Here is a 15379-nt window from a genome sequence, read left to right on the forward strand (position 1 = left end):
GGACCACAGTGGGGTGAGCGCCGCTGTCCCTCGCAAACACGACCTGGTTCCCCGGCACTGGACGGACAGGCACCCTTCTCACCGCGTAGGAGGTTTAGGTCTTGGGTTTTCAGATTCAGCGGTTTCTGAGGAAGTACCTAGTAGTTCGGAGATGTCAGGTGACACCTCAGCCGTTCCTTGGGGACCAACGGTGACTTAGTCCCCGTGTATGCGTGTGCGTGTGCATGTGTGCATGTGTGAAGGACCAGAGACCTGGTCATTCTGCTGCGTGCGGACTGTCAGTGTTCACTGCTGAACCAAGGGTTTTCGACTCCGAGCTAGAAAAGTGCCAGTGTGTCTGAGGAGGCTTTCTAAGAACAACACTAGGATGTATTTGGAAGACAGTTCAGTGGCTCGGAAATGCAAATGCAAACGCAAATGCAAATGCAGTTGACGCTGAAGCTGAGATCCTCCGCGCCGCCCCGCCCCGCCCCGCCCCGCCCCGCCCCGCCCCGCCCCGCCGGCTGGGAGGCGGCTGCAGGTGCTGGGCGGGGCGGTGCCTCGGACCTTTGCCTCCCGGGAAAGGACTTCTCACGGGTTTTCATTTGTGTGTTCGTCTTGGCCTGCTGCGGCACCAGCACCTGCCGTTTCCCTCTGAGGGACAGGTGGCTGCGGCATTCTCACTGGCGCAGCCAAGGGGGTGGGAGCAGCGCCATCGCGTGTGCCACGGTCGCCGCCCTCCAGCCCCACGCACACCTGGCCCCCCGGAGAGAAGCAGGGGCCGTGCACAGGCGCAGCCTGTACCCTCGGCCCCAACCCCAGCTGCCTGGCAACAGCAGGGCCCGGCAGGCCTGGGGCGCTCTGCCGGCGCGGACGGAAGGGCGTGCGGGCAGGGGAAGGGTGTGCAGGGCCGCCGTCCCCACGGGTGTGGGCGGGGCCCGTGCCGAGGGCCTCTCGGTGTCAGCAGGCGCGGATTGCAGCCCAAAGCCATCCGCCACTCCTGACATGGGGCTTGGAAAAAGTAAGGTTAAGACTGGGGCTGCTCCTAAAGTGGAAGCTTCTTCGTACGAGCCACAGACCTGAGAGGTTTTAGCACGCTTCCAGGAACTCCCTGGGGTGGGGAAGGACACGGGGTCCCGAGGGGTGGGGCCAGACGCTGAAGTGGGCGGGGCCCCGTTTGCAGGCGGAAGCGTCCTGAGCACGCGCTGTTCGGAGACCTACGAGACCAAGACGGCGCTCATCAGCCTGTTCGGCGTCCCGCTGTGGTACTTCTCCCAGTCGCCCCGCGTCGTCATCCAGGTGAGCGGGCGGCCACGCGGCCGCGCGGCGGGCGCCCTCACGTGGCTGGGGGCCATGTGCACCCGTGTGTCTCTGGTGTGTGCGTGCGTGTTGTGCCTCCCGCCCGTTTTTCTCTGGGGTCCTGGTGATCGCAGCGGGTGTGAAACTCGCTCACGCCGTGGAGACGGTCACTCTTCGGAGTTGAAGTTCAAACCCTCTCCCCAGCCTGTCCTTTGATTTTGCTTATGGTGGATTTTTTTTGCCATGCCAAAACTTTTATTTCAGTGTTGTCAGCCTTTTCTCTTCCTGCTTCTGTGTCCTGAGTGGCTAAGAGCTTGTTCAGCTCGAGTCTCAGGGCCTCGCCTCCTCCGCAGCCGGACATGTACCCAGGCAACTGCTGGGCGTTCAGAGGCTCCCAGGGCTACCTGGTGGTGAGGCTGTCCATGGAGATCCGCCCGACCAGCTTCGCGCTGGAGCACATCCCCAAGACGCTGTCGCCCACGGGCAACATCACCAGCGCCCCCAGGGACTTCTCCGTCTACGTGAGTGTGCCCGGCTCTCCCCCCCAGGGCGGGGCGTGCCCCAGAGCTGCACCTGCCGAGAGGAAGGCTCGCGCACGTCCCTGATGTGTGCGCCTGCCCTCGGCCCTCGGCCCGGACCTGCTCCGAGCAGGCGGGTCAGGCGTGAGGGGCACCTTTCCCTCCTTCCCGGGAGGGTGCTTCCCGGGAGGGTGTGCAGGCCTGGAGAAGCGGGCCTCCTCTCTGCCGCCTGTCCCGACGGCCTTCCCGAGAAGCCCGGTCACCGCTGTGGTGGGCCCGGCTCCCAGGCTCCCCGGCTCCCCAGCTGGTGCGGAGGAGGAGCAGCCGCGCAGTCGGCCTCACTCCCGGAGTCGCAGGAGGCCTGCTTTCGGTTCCAGGGCTTAGAAAACGAGTACCAAGAAGAAGGGCAGCTGCTGGGACAGTTTGTGTACGACCAGGACGGAGAGTCGCTCCAGACGTTCCCTGTCCTGGTGAGCTCCGGGGCCGTTCCCACGGTCCCCATCTCCCGGTGGGCGTGGCAGGGCCCGCTGACCTTGACAGAACTGTCAGAAGGGCGTCGGGGGCCTCTGGGGGGCGGGGGAGCTGAGCTCCTAGCTCTGCTCCCAAAGGAGCCCCTTTGGGGGCGCTTTGTTCCTGCACGGTCAGGCCCGGGACGCGTTGTCGGCTCCCCGAGCTCTGTGTCCTGGCTGCCGACGCGGGGCACGCTGGCCAGGGTGCTTGCCGGCCCGGCCCCTCCTCTCACATGCCCCGGCCGGGAAGGCGCCGGGGCCCAGGCGGTCTGCCCCGAGTAAGTGTGGTTTCGCTCTCTCCCTTGTTTCAGAGAAGCCCGGAGAGAGGTTTCCAGATCGTGGAGCTCCGGGTCTCCTCCAACTGGGGCCACCCGGAGTACACGTGTCTCTACCGGTTCCGCGTCCACGGAGAGCCTGTGCAGTAGAGACGCCGGAGGCCGCCGCTGTACATTTTGTATATACTGGGACAGCCCGAGGCCGGCGCGGGGTCCGTCACGGCGAGGACGTGGGGACAGCAGCATCACGGTGCCGACCGCCAGCAGCAGGCGGGGGAACGGGGGCGGCCGACACCGTGATGCTGCTCGCGGTTCTGCCCACGGACACTGTGCGTTGAGTGCTTGGGCGCAGACACCCGCTGGCGACAGGCAGTGCTGGGAATTCATTTGAATGTATGGTTCACAGACACACACTTTGGGGGTTTGTCTTTAAACACAAAGCTGTTCATACTCGTATGTTCCTGACATCAGGAACAAAGCAGATGAGGTTAAAAGGTTTGGCGTGTTCTTGCAGCTTCTACACTTAGCCGTTCACTGGCCCTTTGAAAGGACTTCAGGAGCAGATGGACTTGACCTTCCCAGTCCAGCACACATTTCTTTCAGGGAAAACCAGCGTCAACAAGTTCCAGTTCCCCACTCCTTTCCTGCAGGGTGGGGTTTGTCCTTCACTCCACACGGACAGTCCCTTCACGTCACCGGGGGGGACGGGACGGAAATGTGCTTTCCTGCTTTGCCTGCTCTACTGAGTGAGAGCTTCACAGCCAGACCCCTGTGCTGACCCCCGTTAACTGGGGGCATCTCCCTTTGCTGGGACTCGGGGTGGGGGGCTGCAGTCTGGACGCAGACATGTAGCCCTCCGCTGTCCCCGATGGTCCTGTGGGGTCCCTGGGCATTTTCACGTCACCGTATGAACAGGAACCAAGAAATCTGGTCTTAGGGGTCTTTTTGGGTTTTCTTGTGAATGTTGCTGAAAAGCAAACACTAACGTTCTCCGAATCACTCAGAGGGTTGTTTTTATTTGGATGGTGTCCAAGGAGAAGGTCCCGCGTGGCAAACTCCCACCACTACTCCGCCGGGTGGCGCTGCCCAGCGCGTCCTCCTCGCGCTCCGGCCGGGGTTCGCCTTTTCTCCAGACTGCTGGCCGTCCTCCCTCGGTTCCTGTGACACTCGCTTTGGTTGTAATTAATATTTAATACTGAGAAACTTACCTGAGCAGACTTTATAAATGAGATGTCCACAAGGCACTTGAGGCGTTACAGACGCTTTACTGGGTTAAGCGGTTTCACAGTGTGACGGAAATGTTGTATTTTCAGAAAAAGATGAACTGAGGGTGCTGGCTGGTTTCTGGAGTTTCTTGTATATTGCACAACAGTCCTGAAACACGCAGCCTGCACGGCTGCTCTTGTCACTCGGAATTGGAACCAACGCCTATGCAGTGGAGTTGAACAAAACACACAGATGTTTCCTATAATTACAGGATAAATATATAAATCAGAATTTCCTATATAAAACTAACTTGGGAGTTGGGGTGGAAATATTTTGAATATTAATTTATTTTTAAAGATGCAAGATAGGACTTTGTGCAGTGTATTTTTGTAAATGCTTTTCCAAATATCTGTCTCTGGTAGTGCTCTTGTTGCTGCCACCAAACTAAGATGCTATTGAAATGTTTAAATAAAGAGTTTTAATTTTTAAAAGTGCATGGGGATACTTCCAGTGAATAATAAAACAGCCTGTTTCTAGTCGGCATGCGTTGTTTGTGCGGGAGGGTCGGCTCCATGCCTGCGCCGCGTCCGGGTTTGTTGGCACCTGGCCTGCGCTCCCTGCGGCGCTGCCAGGTCCCGCACCCTCTGCGTCCCCCTTCGGTGCCCCCGACCGCCTCCTGTGCGCCTGGCGCCCAGAGCGAGACCCCAGCGCGGAGAGGCCGAGTCGCGCGTTCAGCAGGACTGCAGGAGGTCCCCCGCCCCACAGCTTCCTCCGGGCAGCAGGTGTGACCCCGGGCGCTCGCGACACGCCGTCCCTCCGCTCTGCGCTGGCTGTACCCGGAAGTCGGGACGGTGTGGGGCTCCCGGGTACGCACGCGCGAGCCCCTCGACCAGGGCGGACCGCCGTCCGCGCGACTCAAACGCCCGCCAGGGCGGGCGGATGCGGAGCTGGTGCTGCCGTAGCTCGGCGCCCGCCCGCCCGCGGCCACCCCGCGCGCCCTTGAGACTTGGCCACGCGCCGCGGGAACCGCTGAAGCACTTCCTGTCACGCCCTCTCCACCCGCCCACGACACCCCAGAGGCACAGGCCCGCGAGACCCGGCTGCGGACGCAGCGGCGTGCCCGACGACGTCACTGCGCCGCCGCGGTCACGTGGCCGCCCGCCAGGCCAACCCACGGTCACGTGGCCGTCCGCCCTTGTCGCGGTCACGTGGCTGCGGGCCGCTCCTCATGGGCCACCGTAGAGAACGTCGGGCGGCCGCCGGGACGGGAGCCGAGAGGCGCTGTTCACCGCGCCTGCGACAGCGTCAGCCCTGCGCGGAGCGCCGGCCCATGGCGGCGGCGGCGGCGGCGGCGGCGGCGGCGGCGATGGCAGAGCAGGAGGGCGCCCGCAACGGGGCCCGCAACCGCGGCGGCGTCCAGCGCGTGGAGGGCAAGCTGCGCGCCAGCGTCGAGAAGGGCGACTACTACGAGGCGCACCAGATGTACCGGACCCTGTTCTTCAGGTAGCCCCCGCCGCCTGGGGGTCCCCGTCCGCCCCGCCCCGCCCTGCCCCGCCCCCGCCCGCCGGCCGGCTCCACTGCCGGGCGCGGAGCCAGTGGGAACGGGCGACGGCCGACGGAGCTCCCCGGCCTCGCCCCCGCCCGCCCGCTCTGCGCACCCCCGGGCTGGTTCCCCGGGCGCCGAGGCGTCTGAAGCCCGCGCGCGGAGTCTCACGGTTTTCCTCCCGTTCGGCACCCGGTCCCAGCTCTTTCCGTTCCGGTGTCCTCGCTCGCCCCCTCGGCGACCCGCCGAAGCAGCGGTGTTTACCGCCGGGCACAGCGGGGGTACCTGCGTTGGCCTCCGGCCACGTGCGTGGGGCTGGGCCGTGGGGTCCGGGTTGCCGGAGAGGTGGCCCCGGGGTCTCAGTGATCAGCTCCCGCGCTGCACGGCAAGCTCCCAGTCTCCCTTGGGCGCGGTGTCCCGGGGTTCCCTTGTCCCGCCTCAACTGCTGTCCCGTCATACTGTTCCTATGTGGGGACGGCCCGCTGGTGAGCGGCTGCTGCCTTGTGCGACCCTTTGTGGTTTGGGGCCGCTCATCAGGTCGGGACGGTCCCCAAGGCGACGTGCAGAATTCATTCTGTCCATGCAGAGCCGTGGGGACAGACCGTGGGACAGACCGTGGGGTCAGCCCTTGGCACCAGGAGGCCAGGCTGTCAAGCTTCTGCCCCGGGCCGGTTAAATCAGTGTCCCTGGCTCTCGGAGGTGGTGTCCGCTCCGGCCTTCGTTGACCAGTTTCTGTTTGGGTTGAGCGCCTTGCCACCGACCGAGCTCGGGCTGCGTGCCTGGAGGGCCGAGTGGATAGTTCTTCGAGGGACCGACCCCAGCCGAGACAGGGCGGTCGCCGCTGCCGCCCTCGCCCCGCCTGCGCCGCTGCCGTGGGAGCTGCTGTAACCTCAAGGTCGCCAAGCGCTGGCTGGTCCTGGGATTCCTGTCACCGTCCGCCCCAGTGATTAATCAGCAAAACTGGGTCTCCCCGAACCAAACGCTGCCTGCCGTGTTTCCAGCCCGTCCCTCGGAGACGCTGCAGAGGAGCGGGATGAGCCTCACGGCGGCGAGTCCCCGAGCCCAGGGGACAGGATGAACGGGCAGCCGCCTCGCCAGCCCGGCCTCCCACCGCTGCTCTGCAGCCTGGGACCCCGACGCCTTGGTGACCCTCCGAGCCCGGCCTCGTCGTGGGCCACGGATGGGGCCCCTCCGCCCCGCTAGGAGTCCTGAGAAGTGAGCGGCCTGCCGAGGGCCTTGTTGGGGACGCGTCCGCGGTGGCTGCAGCAGCACCCGGGAGGCCCCCCTGGGCCAGGCGGGAGGAGGGTCCCTGAAGGTGTGAGGGTGCTACAGTGTGCATCGGGGAGCCCTCACACACGCACACCCCCGAAACGGGCGCCGAGCGGGACGCCGAAGCGCTCGGCAGCCCTGAGGTCGCGCAGCTCGCGGTCGGCGGTCGGCGGGCGCATGTCTGCGGTTTCACTCGCGCAGCACCTGCCCTGCGGACGGGCCGCGTTCGCTCAGCGGGATTGTTTCCAGATGCACGCGCGCGCGTGTCAGTGCGTCGGCCGTGCGAGCGGGGGGCCATTGTGCGGGTGGACCCGGATGTGACGTGTCACCCCGGGCAGGTGCCCACGTCACGACGCACTCGCGTCAATCCTGACGCACGCACGTCAATGCTGACGCAGTTGGAGGAGGAGTTGGGCCTCCTGGCGGGCCGGGGGGCGTCCCCTAGGGTGTGTCCGCAGGACGGGGTCTGGCCGCTGGCGCCCGGGCTGAGCGCGGGCGTCAGCGCTTGGCTCCGGCCCCACGGAGGGGCCGTGGGCGGGCTCCTTGTCTCCTCGGACCGCTCGCACATAAATGTTACTTTGTTGTTTATTTGTTTCTTCTTTTTTTTTAAAAAAAAGGTTTTACTTTTTAGAGAGAGGGGAATGGAAGGAGAAAGGGAGAGAGAAACATCAGTGTGGGGTTCTCTGTCATGCGCCCCCTGCTGGCGACCTGGCCCGCAACCCAGGCCTGTGCCCGGACCGGGAATCGAACCGGTGACCCTTTGGTTTGCAGGCCGGCGCTCAGTCCACTGAGCCGCACCAGCGGGGCGGTGTTACTTTGTCTTGATGGACTGCCCCCTCCTTGCTGTGAAATGTCCGTCTTTGTGTTACCGTCCTTGTCCTGAAACTCGTTGTGCCTGAGGTGGTGGCGGCACCCGCGTTCTAAGGGAGACCACGGCCCCGGACTCGGAGTTCGTCTTTGGGCCGAGCACAGTGGGGCCTCGCGTGGTGACCCGCCGGCTCCCTGGGGGCTCTGGCAGGCGCCGGTCCAGTGGCGCTGGCCTGGGAGGGGCCGCAGCCCCGGCCGTGCAGCCTTTGTTTTCCGGCTGTGCGCCGGCCTCGCTGGTCCTCTCTCCGCGAGTGGCGGTTTCGGGCCAGTGGTTCCCTCTGTTTTCTCCCCCCACGTTTCCCGCCGGCCTCGGGTGTCCGCGCTGTGGGCGGGTGAGCCTGTGGAGCGCACCGCGCCCCCAGAGGAAGCCGCTCTGGGCCTGGCTGCTGCCCTCGCTCCCTGTCCGGGGGCCGCCGGCCCCTGCTCACTGCTCCTGTCTGTCACCGGGGTCTCTCTCTGAGCCAGCCCCTGGTCAGCTGCGGTGCGCGGAGGCAGCAACCGCACTTCGGTGCTGCAGTGAAGTGCGTGCCGCACCCTGTCCTGGGTCCCAGGGACAGGGCTTTGCTTCTGTCTGTCTGTCTGTCTGCGGCCCCGCCCCCGCGGCCCCCTTGCTGGACCCGGCGTGGGCCGCTGGTGTCTCTGCCTGCGGTTCTCTCCAGCGCCTCTGCGGGTCGCTGTCTCCTCCCCCCCAGAGGCCTTGGGAGCACTTTTTTTGTCACTCACCTTTTGGACAGTGTGAGCAGCCTGCGTCCTGGGGAGGGTCTTCTGCGTCTCGGTGACAGCGTCCTGCCAGCACGCGAGAGGCCAGTCCCCGCCCTGCGTCCGGGGAGTTCCTGGGCCTTCCTCCCGACTGGCCCTCTGCTCTCAGCTCCCCCCTCGCTCGCTCCGGACCAGGACCCTTGGGCAGTGCCCTCCCGCCCCCCGCCTCCCAGGTCCCTCCTGCGGGCCTGGCTTCAAGCTGCTCCTCCTCGGGGCCCTCTGTCCCCCGCCCCCCGCACGGGGCTCTGCAGCCTGGGCTCCGGTCTGGTTCCCCTCACGCCCCTTTGGTGACGTGCCCGTCGCTTTGCTCCCGAGCGCGCGCAGCTGCCGCCGCAGAGCCTGCAGCCTGTCGGGCGGCCTCCTGGAGGCTGCTGAAGGCTCCGTGTCCTCGGGTCCCTGGGCACGGCTGGTGTCCCTTCCGGTGGCCCCACCATCACCGTGCTCCTGGGGCTGGTCTCCAGGGGGAGCGCAGTCCCTCGCTCAGGTGCCCGTTCCTGTGACTAGCTCAGGCTGGTGCCTGGAGGGGGTGGTTCTGCTTCCAGTGGACGGCACTGCACCCGAGTTTTTCTGTCACCTGGGCTGCCTGCACCCCCGGGGGGAGGGGCGCTATGGTCCTGGGGGCCTCGGCCCCCACCTGGGGGACCAGGGTGGCAGTGTCCCCACAGCATTCGTGTCACCTGGGCCTCGCAGCAACCACCATGGTAGGGGTGTGGCAGGTGGGGGAGGGGCTTGCGAGCTGCTGCCCGCTCCCGTGCCTGGTGGCCGTTGCCGCCAGGCTGTCTGGGGACGGAGCTGGCATTCAGGTGCTGGTGCTGCCACTGGGCCCTGTGGGAGCCGTTCTTGCATTTGGGGGGCACTGGCTGTGTGTACCGTCCCCACCCCCCTAGTGCCCGTGTCCCAGAGTGGGGGTCTCTCAGGCATCCTGGTGCCAGGGGGCAAGGAGCCTTCGTTGCGACACGGCAGGGGGCGAGCCGTAGATTTCTGGGGAGACACACGGGGTCTGCCGCACCGCACGGCGCTTCCTCTGACAACAAGGGCAGGACGAGCTGCACTGCCCGTGGGCGACGCCCTCCGCCAGCAGCTGGCCCCCGTTGGGGGGCGGGGGCTCGGCCGCTCTCGGCCCCACTCGGCCACCAGGGCCCCTGCGCCGTCCCGCTGTCTGTCGCCCTCGCCTCTCTTCCCCGGCTCTCCCGGGTTCCTCTTGGGGGGGGCTGCCTGGGGGCCGTCCGACCTCTGCCCCTCGTCCCCGGAAACAGGCCCCACTGTCCCAGGGACTCGGTGTGGCTGCCCCTCAGGCGTGTCTGTGCCCCACCTGGGCCTGCCCCCCGCCTGGGCTCTCACTGCCTGAGCCGGGGGGCCCGGTGTGTGTCCTCGGCCAGCGGAGACGGGCTGCGCGGCTGCCGGCCCTGGGGGTCCCTGCAGGTGGAGCCCCGTCCGGGCGCTCGCCGGGGCTCCCGCGGCAGAGCTGGGGCCAGGTCACATGTGTGTGTGTGCGTGCACGCATGCATGCGCTTGTGTGGGTGCGTGGCAGGGGCCCGTGGTGTCGGCCGACCGCAGGGACTGCACCCAGTTCGCGTTGTCCTGGCAGGAGGCGCGCTGGTCACTGCCGGCGTGCTCGCGTCCCCCTGATCTCCCGGCACCGCCCTCTGGCGGCTGGGCGTAACTGGCACCTGCCCCCCCCCCCCCCCCCCCGTCCCCTGTCGCAGGTACATGTCACAGAACAAGCACGTGGAGGCCCGGGAGCTCATGTGCTCGGGAGCCCTGCTCTTCTTCAGCCACGGCCAGGTGAGCGGTGGGCGCCGCCGGCGTGTCCCTGCCTGGGGCGTGGCGCTGTGCCGGGGCTGGGCATCGGGGTGACCTTGCTGTGTCTTCTGGACACGGGACCCCCGTTCTGACCGTGGGGGTCCCGTCTGCTTTCACGTCTCGTAGCAAAACAGTGCCGCGGACTTGTCCATGCTGGTCCTGGAGTCGCTGGAGAAGGCCGAGGCGGAGGTGGCCGAGGAGCTGCTGGGTGAGCTTTCTCACGGGGCGACCCTCCCCCCCACGCGCGCCAGGGGCACCACGCTGTCGGCCACCGGGACCTGCCCCCTGGGGCTGCGAGGAGACCCCTGCCGCCGGCTGGCTCCCCTGGGCGTGGTTGGGGGCAGCATGGGGCTGCGAGCTCCCCCCCGGGCGAGGGCCCGTTGCGCGGTCGGCCCCCTCGGACACGCTGCGGGGAGAGCCGAGGCCATGCCCGCTCTTCCGCAAGGGTCTGTGTGTGCTTTTTCTAGAAAGCCTGGCGAGACTGTTCAGCCTGATGGACCCGAACTCCCCAGAGCGAGTGGCCTTCGTGTCCAGAGCCCTGAAGTGGTCCGGCGGAGGGTCCGGGAGGCTGGGCCACCCGCGGCTGCACCAGCTGCTGGCCCTCACCCTGTGGCGAGGTGGGTCTGCCGTGGGCGTGCAGGGCTCCCGCGGGCTCCCCTCGCTCCCCTGCGGACCTCGGGGCTTCTCGGCCACGGCGGACGGGGCGCCCGGGCCTCTGCCTCCTCTCGGTCGTGTCCTGAGGCCGGGGACGCCGCCCAGCCCGGGGTGGGGCTGTGACCGTGTGGCGGGGCCCGGGCAGCGTCCTGCCCCCCAGGCCGGCGCCCAGCGGTGGTGCCCGAGTCCCGGTGCCGGTCCTGCCTCCCGCTCGGCGCCCGGGGACTCCCGTGTGGGTGCCGGGCTCCGGCCTGTGGCTCGGGCCCACGCACGTGTCCCGCCTGCGTGCCGGGCGCAGCTGCGTGAGGACGAAGCCACCAAGCAGAGTGGCCAGCAGCAGGCAGCCTGGGGTCCCGGCACCTGCGGTCACGTCCAGGGCCAGGTGCAGCCTCCCGGGCCTCGGAGGGGCAAGCAGGCGTGAGGCGGGGGGCCTGGGGCGCACGTGGTCCATCTCCTCAGGCCGGTGTGCAGCAGGCGCAGTGCAGGTCGGGGGCTCCTGGCGGACTGCGGCTCACAGCCCCACCCACGCCACCGTGGCTCGCGGAGCCACCCTGTCAGACCGTTCAGCGGGGTCACTGCCCTCGCGGCAGTGTGCTCCGGGGTGGCCAGGGGCGGCCGGAGCTGCTGGGTGGGGGGCGGGTGGCGCCTGGTGTCTGGGCTGGGTCGTCGGGGTGCAGCCCGACGGCAGGGGAGCTGGGAGTGTGAGAGAAGGTACACCTTTAGTTTTCTTAAATGTGGTCTTTATTTCTTAGGGGGGCGGGGGGAGGGAAGCGTTGATTGCGCACCCCCATCCAGCGGCCGAACCGACAGCCAGGCCCACGCCCTGACCAGGAATTGAACCGGTGACCTTTCGCTTTGCCGGGCGACGCCTGTCCCACGGCCGCACCAGTGAGGCCAGGGGCCCGCCTCTGTGCCAACGGGGCCCCTCTCCCCCTCGCAGAGCAAAACTACTGCGAGTCGCGGTACCACTTCCTGCACTCCACCGACGGCGAGGGCTGCGCCAACATGCTGGTGGAGTACTCCACCGCCCGGGGCTTCCGCAGCGAGGTGGACATGTTCGTGGCCCAGGCCGTCCTGCAGTAAGTAGGGGCCGGCTCACGCCTGTGCCCCCCCACCACGTGTCTGCTCCTGGGCGGGGCGGAGGGCCGCATCTCCGTGGGGTGACGGGCGTCGGGAACTGCGGCCCGGAGGCCATGCTCATCCCTCCGGGAGTCCCTGCGGCAACACGCCGTCCCCACGGGCACCAGCGCCCGGTCCCTTCCCTGGCTGCCTTCCCGACGGTTTTGCTGAGTGTCAACACCGACACGCAGCATGGGGTGGGCTCGCTTCCTGCACAGACACCCTGGGGTCCGGGGGCCGGGCGTGGGGGCTGGGCGAGGGGGGCCCCCGGCCCGCAGGTCTGGCGCGTGGTGTTCGGCGGAGACGTTCTCTCTGGGCTGAACGTGGCCCCGAGTGGAGGGTCTCAGCCCCCTTTGCACGGCCCCTCTCTGCGCCCTGGTAAGAGGGCTGATTGCGGGCGCCCGCGCCTCTGCCTGCCCCACTGTGGGGACACCCTCCACCCCCCCCCCGGGCCTCGGACACCCAGGCCCCGGGCTGTGCGCACGTGGGTGGGGCCCAGTGAGCGCTGACAGCCGTGTGCGGGGGTGGGGCCCCTCTGTCCCCTCTTCTGTCTGCCCGGGACCCCGTGCCCACCCGCCCCCACACTCTCCGCTCCTGAGCCCTGGAGGCCCGGTGCACCGGCTCTGGGTCGGGGCCGAGTGGCCGCACTCAGGGGGGCCGCGCCCTCGCCCCAGGTTCCTGTGTCTGAAGAACAAGAGCAGCGCCTCGGTGGTGTTCGCGACCTACACCCAGAAGCACCCCTCCATCGAGGACGGCCCCCCCTTCGTGCAGCCGCTGCTCAACTTCATCTGGTTCCTGCTGCTGGCCGTGGACGGGTGAGCGTGTGTGCGCGGGCGGGGTGCGGGCGCCCTCGGCCCTCGCGTCGTCCCCCCCGCCCCCAAGGGCCCTCCCCACCCTCGGGCCCCAGGCGGCCGCGGAGCCCAGCCCCTGCTGTCTGGTCTGTTCCAGGGGCAAGCTGACGGTGTTCACGGTGCTATGCGAGCAGTACCAGCCGTCGCTGCGGCGGGACCCCATGTACAACGAGGTGAGGGCGCGGGGTGGGGCCGCCGGGGTCCCCGGGGCCCCCAGGGGGCGGGGGTCCCTGCGCTCGCTCACAGCTGCCACCCCCCCCCCCCCGCCAGTACCTCGACAGGATAGGACAGCTCTTCTTCGGGGTGCCGCCCAAGCAGACGTCTTCCTATGGAGGCTTGCTAGGTAAGGCCCCACGCACCTGCCGGCCGCGCCTCCACCGCCCCGGGGCCTTCTCCCCGTTCCCCCAGGGCCTCCTGGGCTGCCACCGCCGCCCCCCCCACCCCCCCGGGCTCCCTGTTCACGGTCACAGGATGGGGGCCGGGTTTCTCTTCCGGCTTCTTTATTGTGGGAGCCACGCAGGACACAGAACGGGCCACTTTCACCACTTCTGAGTGGGGGGCCATCACCCCGTCCTCCCGGGACGTTCTCACCTGCCCCCACCCCTCCCCACACAGGCCCCCCCCCCCACCTGGCCCCAGGCGCCCCCCATGTGCGGGCCGCCCAGGCCCTCAACACTGTCCTCTCCAGGTCCGCGGAGAGCCGGCCCCCGGCCTGGGCTGCCACCGCCTGTCGGGCGCTGTGAGCGTCGGAGCGTGGGGTCCAGGCGGAGACCCTGCGTTCGGCTCCCCGGGGCACAGGCCCTGGAGTGGCTGGGTGCCCGCCGCCGGTGCGTGAGGGCCGTGCCGACGCCGCCGTCCCCCCGGGCGTGCGGCGGTGCCACATGGTCCCTGTTTGCGATGGTGCGTCCTCCTGTGGGCGCCGCGGCCACTCGGGCGGGCGCCTTTGGGTTGGATGGTGTTGTTCCCCGGGTGTTTCCTGGATGTCGATCCCTCCAGGTACACCTTCCCAAGCCTGTTTCCCGGCCGGGGCCGCGTTCTCTCCTCTGAGGCCGTGCATTCGGAGCAGCGTTGGGTCCACAGCAGAAACTGGGGGCAGGCAGGGAGGTTCCCCGCGTCGCGCCCACCCCTCTGGGCGCACACGGCCCCCACAGAGGGGCCGCCCTCCCCCCTGGGCCCCCCGGGCTTCTCCGCGCTTCGCGGGAGTCCACCCTCAGGACGCCTGGGCCCTCGGGGTCACGGCCAGGAGGTGCGTGCGGCTCTGCGTCGGGGAGCCCCGGCGCCTCGGCTCCTGCGTCCCGGCCTCCGGCGCGTTTTCAGTGCGTCCCCGTGTGCGCACGCCACGTCAGGGCCCACCCTCCCCTCCCCTGTGGGTGCCCCGGGCGCTCAGCTGGCTTCCTGTGGCGGCCTGCCCGGCCCCTGTCCGCCGCCTGAGCTTCTGGTTTGCTCCCGGCTGCCCACCCCGGCCCCGTCCTCCTCCTCCAGGCTGTTCTGGCTGCTCGGGCCCCTGACCTCCCGCAGAAAGTGTGTCACAGGGGGCGTGGGGAGGGAGGGCGGTGGGTCTGGGCCGGGCCGGGAGGGGGGGGCGGTGCCCCCACCTCGTCCCACAGCGCCCGCGGGCCCCTCGCACGCGCCTCCCCCCCGAGGACGTGGCTGCCGGGGCGGGACCGTGGGTGCGACTGCAGGTCCAGGTTTTCGGAGCTGCTGCCCACGACGCAAGGGACTGTTGGTTGCACGTGGATTCCGTGTCCTGCAGCTTGGCTGAATCCCCGAGTTAGTTTCAGCAGTTTTGAGGTGACGGCGGTTAGGGTTTTCTGCACGTAGGGCCTTGTCGCCTGCAAACAGGTAGTTTCACCTCCTCCCTTCCGGTTTGGAAGCCTTTCCTTCCTCTCCCGGCCTGCCTGCCCCGCTGGGGGTCTGCGGGCCCCTGACAGTGCGTCTGCTTCCAGGTAACCTCCTGAGCAGCCTCATGGGCTCCTCGGAGCAGGAGGGCGAGGACAGCCAGGACGACAGCAGCCCCATCGAGCTCGACTGACGCCGCCTCCACCTGCACGAGGCCCTCGGCCGGCGGCGTGGTCCCGCGTGGGAGCCCGGCCCCTCCCCGTTCGGAGGCTGCGGCAGCTGTGTAGGCGCCTGTGGGCGGGCCCCGGCCGGGGGCGGGCGGCCGCGGCCTCGGGTTGCCCCACAATAAAGCACAGGCCCGCGCGCCGGCCTCCCCCAGTCCTTTGTTTCTGGTTTGCTTTGGGTGCCGGGGCCCGCCGTCGGCCGACCCCACGTGCACGTCCCCTGGTGGCTCCGGGGCCACTCCCTGCCACGCCCCCAAGGCCGCTGCCGGGCGCCGGGCAGGTGTGTGGAGGCCACTGGACTCGCACCTTGTGGAGCCGCGTGCGCCCGGCAGCGCTGCCTCCACCCTCGTCCTGGGCGTTGACCGGCAAGCGGCCTGCAGCAAGGGGCCCGGCCCACGGACGCCCGCAGGCGCTCCGGGGCGGCTGGAGCGGGACACACACTCCCTCCACAGTCGGAGCGGGAGCAGCGGACTGACACGCGGTGCCCGTGCCCGGAAGGGGCAGCGTGGGCCGCTCCGTGGGCCCTGACGGTGGGACTGGAAGCTTGTGTTCCTGTGGAGTGCAAATAAACCCTTTCTACTGGGCTTCGCAGCACTGGCTCTTTCTGGGGGGCTCCTGGGGCGGGGATGCCGCCGAGCAGAGGCCCGCAGCCCCGGCCAGCGCAC

General features: G+C 68.4%; 2 protein-coding genes across 6 annotated transcripts in view; both read left to right on the forward strand.

The window, feature by feature from the left end:
* Window positions 1–4322, forward strand: part of SUN1 (Sad1 and UNC84 domain containing 1) — a 36650-nt gene extending 32328 nt beyond the window's left edge. For all 5 annotated transcript variants that reach the window (XM_045824402.1, XM_045824435.1, XM_045824429.1 and 2 more), the window contains 4 exons: window positions 1163–1278; window positions 1632–1799; window positions 2174–2266; window positions 2617–4322. In XM_045824402.1, the coding sequence (XP_045680358.1) occupies window positions 1163–1278; window positions 1632–1799; window positions 2174–2266; window positions 2617–2730 (491 nt within the window). In that variant the 3' untranslated portion in view covers window positions 2731–4322. The remainder of the gene's footprint in view (window positions 1–1162; window positions 1279–1631; window positions 1800–2173; window positions 2267–2616) is intronic.
* Window positions 4323–4981: 659 nt separating this feature from the next.
* Window positions 4982–15298, forward strand: GET4 (guided entry of tail-anchored proteins factor 4). The gene is made up of 9 exons (XM_045824845.1): window positions 4982–5289; window positions 9931–10009; window positions 10154–10235; window positions 10495–10644; window positions 11622–11760; window positions 12475–12615; window positions 12749–12824; window positions 12922–12994; window positions 14598–15298. The coding sequence occupies exons 1-9, from the start codon at window positions 5015–5017 to the stop codon at window positions 14681–14683; spliced, it is 1101 nt and encodes a 366-aa protein (XP_045680801.1). The 5' UTR covers window positions 4982–5014; the 3' UTR covers window positions 14684–15298.
* The last annotated feature ends 81 nt before the right edge of the window (window positions 15299–15379 follow it).

This window comes from Phyllostomus hastatus, unplaced genomic scaffold (assembly GCF_019186645.2).
Source record: "Phyllostomus hastatus isolate PE091 unplaced genomic scaffold, TTU_PhHast_1.1 phas_contig_150, whole genome shotgun sequence".
NCBI classification, from domain to species: domain Eukaryota; kingdom Metazoa; phylum Chordata; class Mammalia; order Chiroptera; family Phyllostomidae; genus Phyllostomus; species Phyllostomus hastatus.

Bases quoted from the DNA above. Each gene is read 5' to 3' on its own strand.
- GET4 (XM_045824845.1), top strand. From the start codon at position 5,015: ATGGGCCACCGTAGAGAACGTCGGGCGGCCGCCGGGACGGGAGCCGAG. The intron at 5,290-9,930 runs GTAGCCCCCGCC...CCCCTGTCGCAG, and splicing joins TACCGGACCCTGTTCTTCAG to GTACATGTCACAGAACAAGC. The intron at 12,995-14,597 runs GTAAGGCCCCAC...GTCTGCTTCCAG, and splicing joins TTCCTATGGAGGCTTGCTAG to GTAACCTCCTGAGCAGCCTC.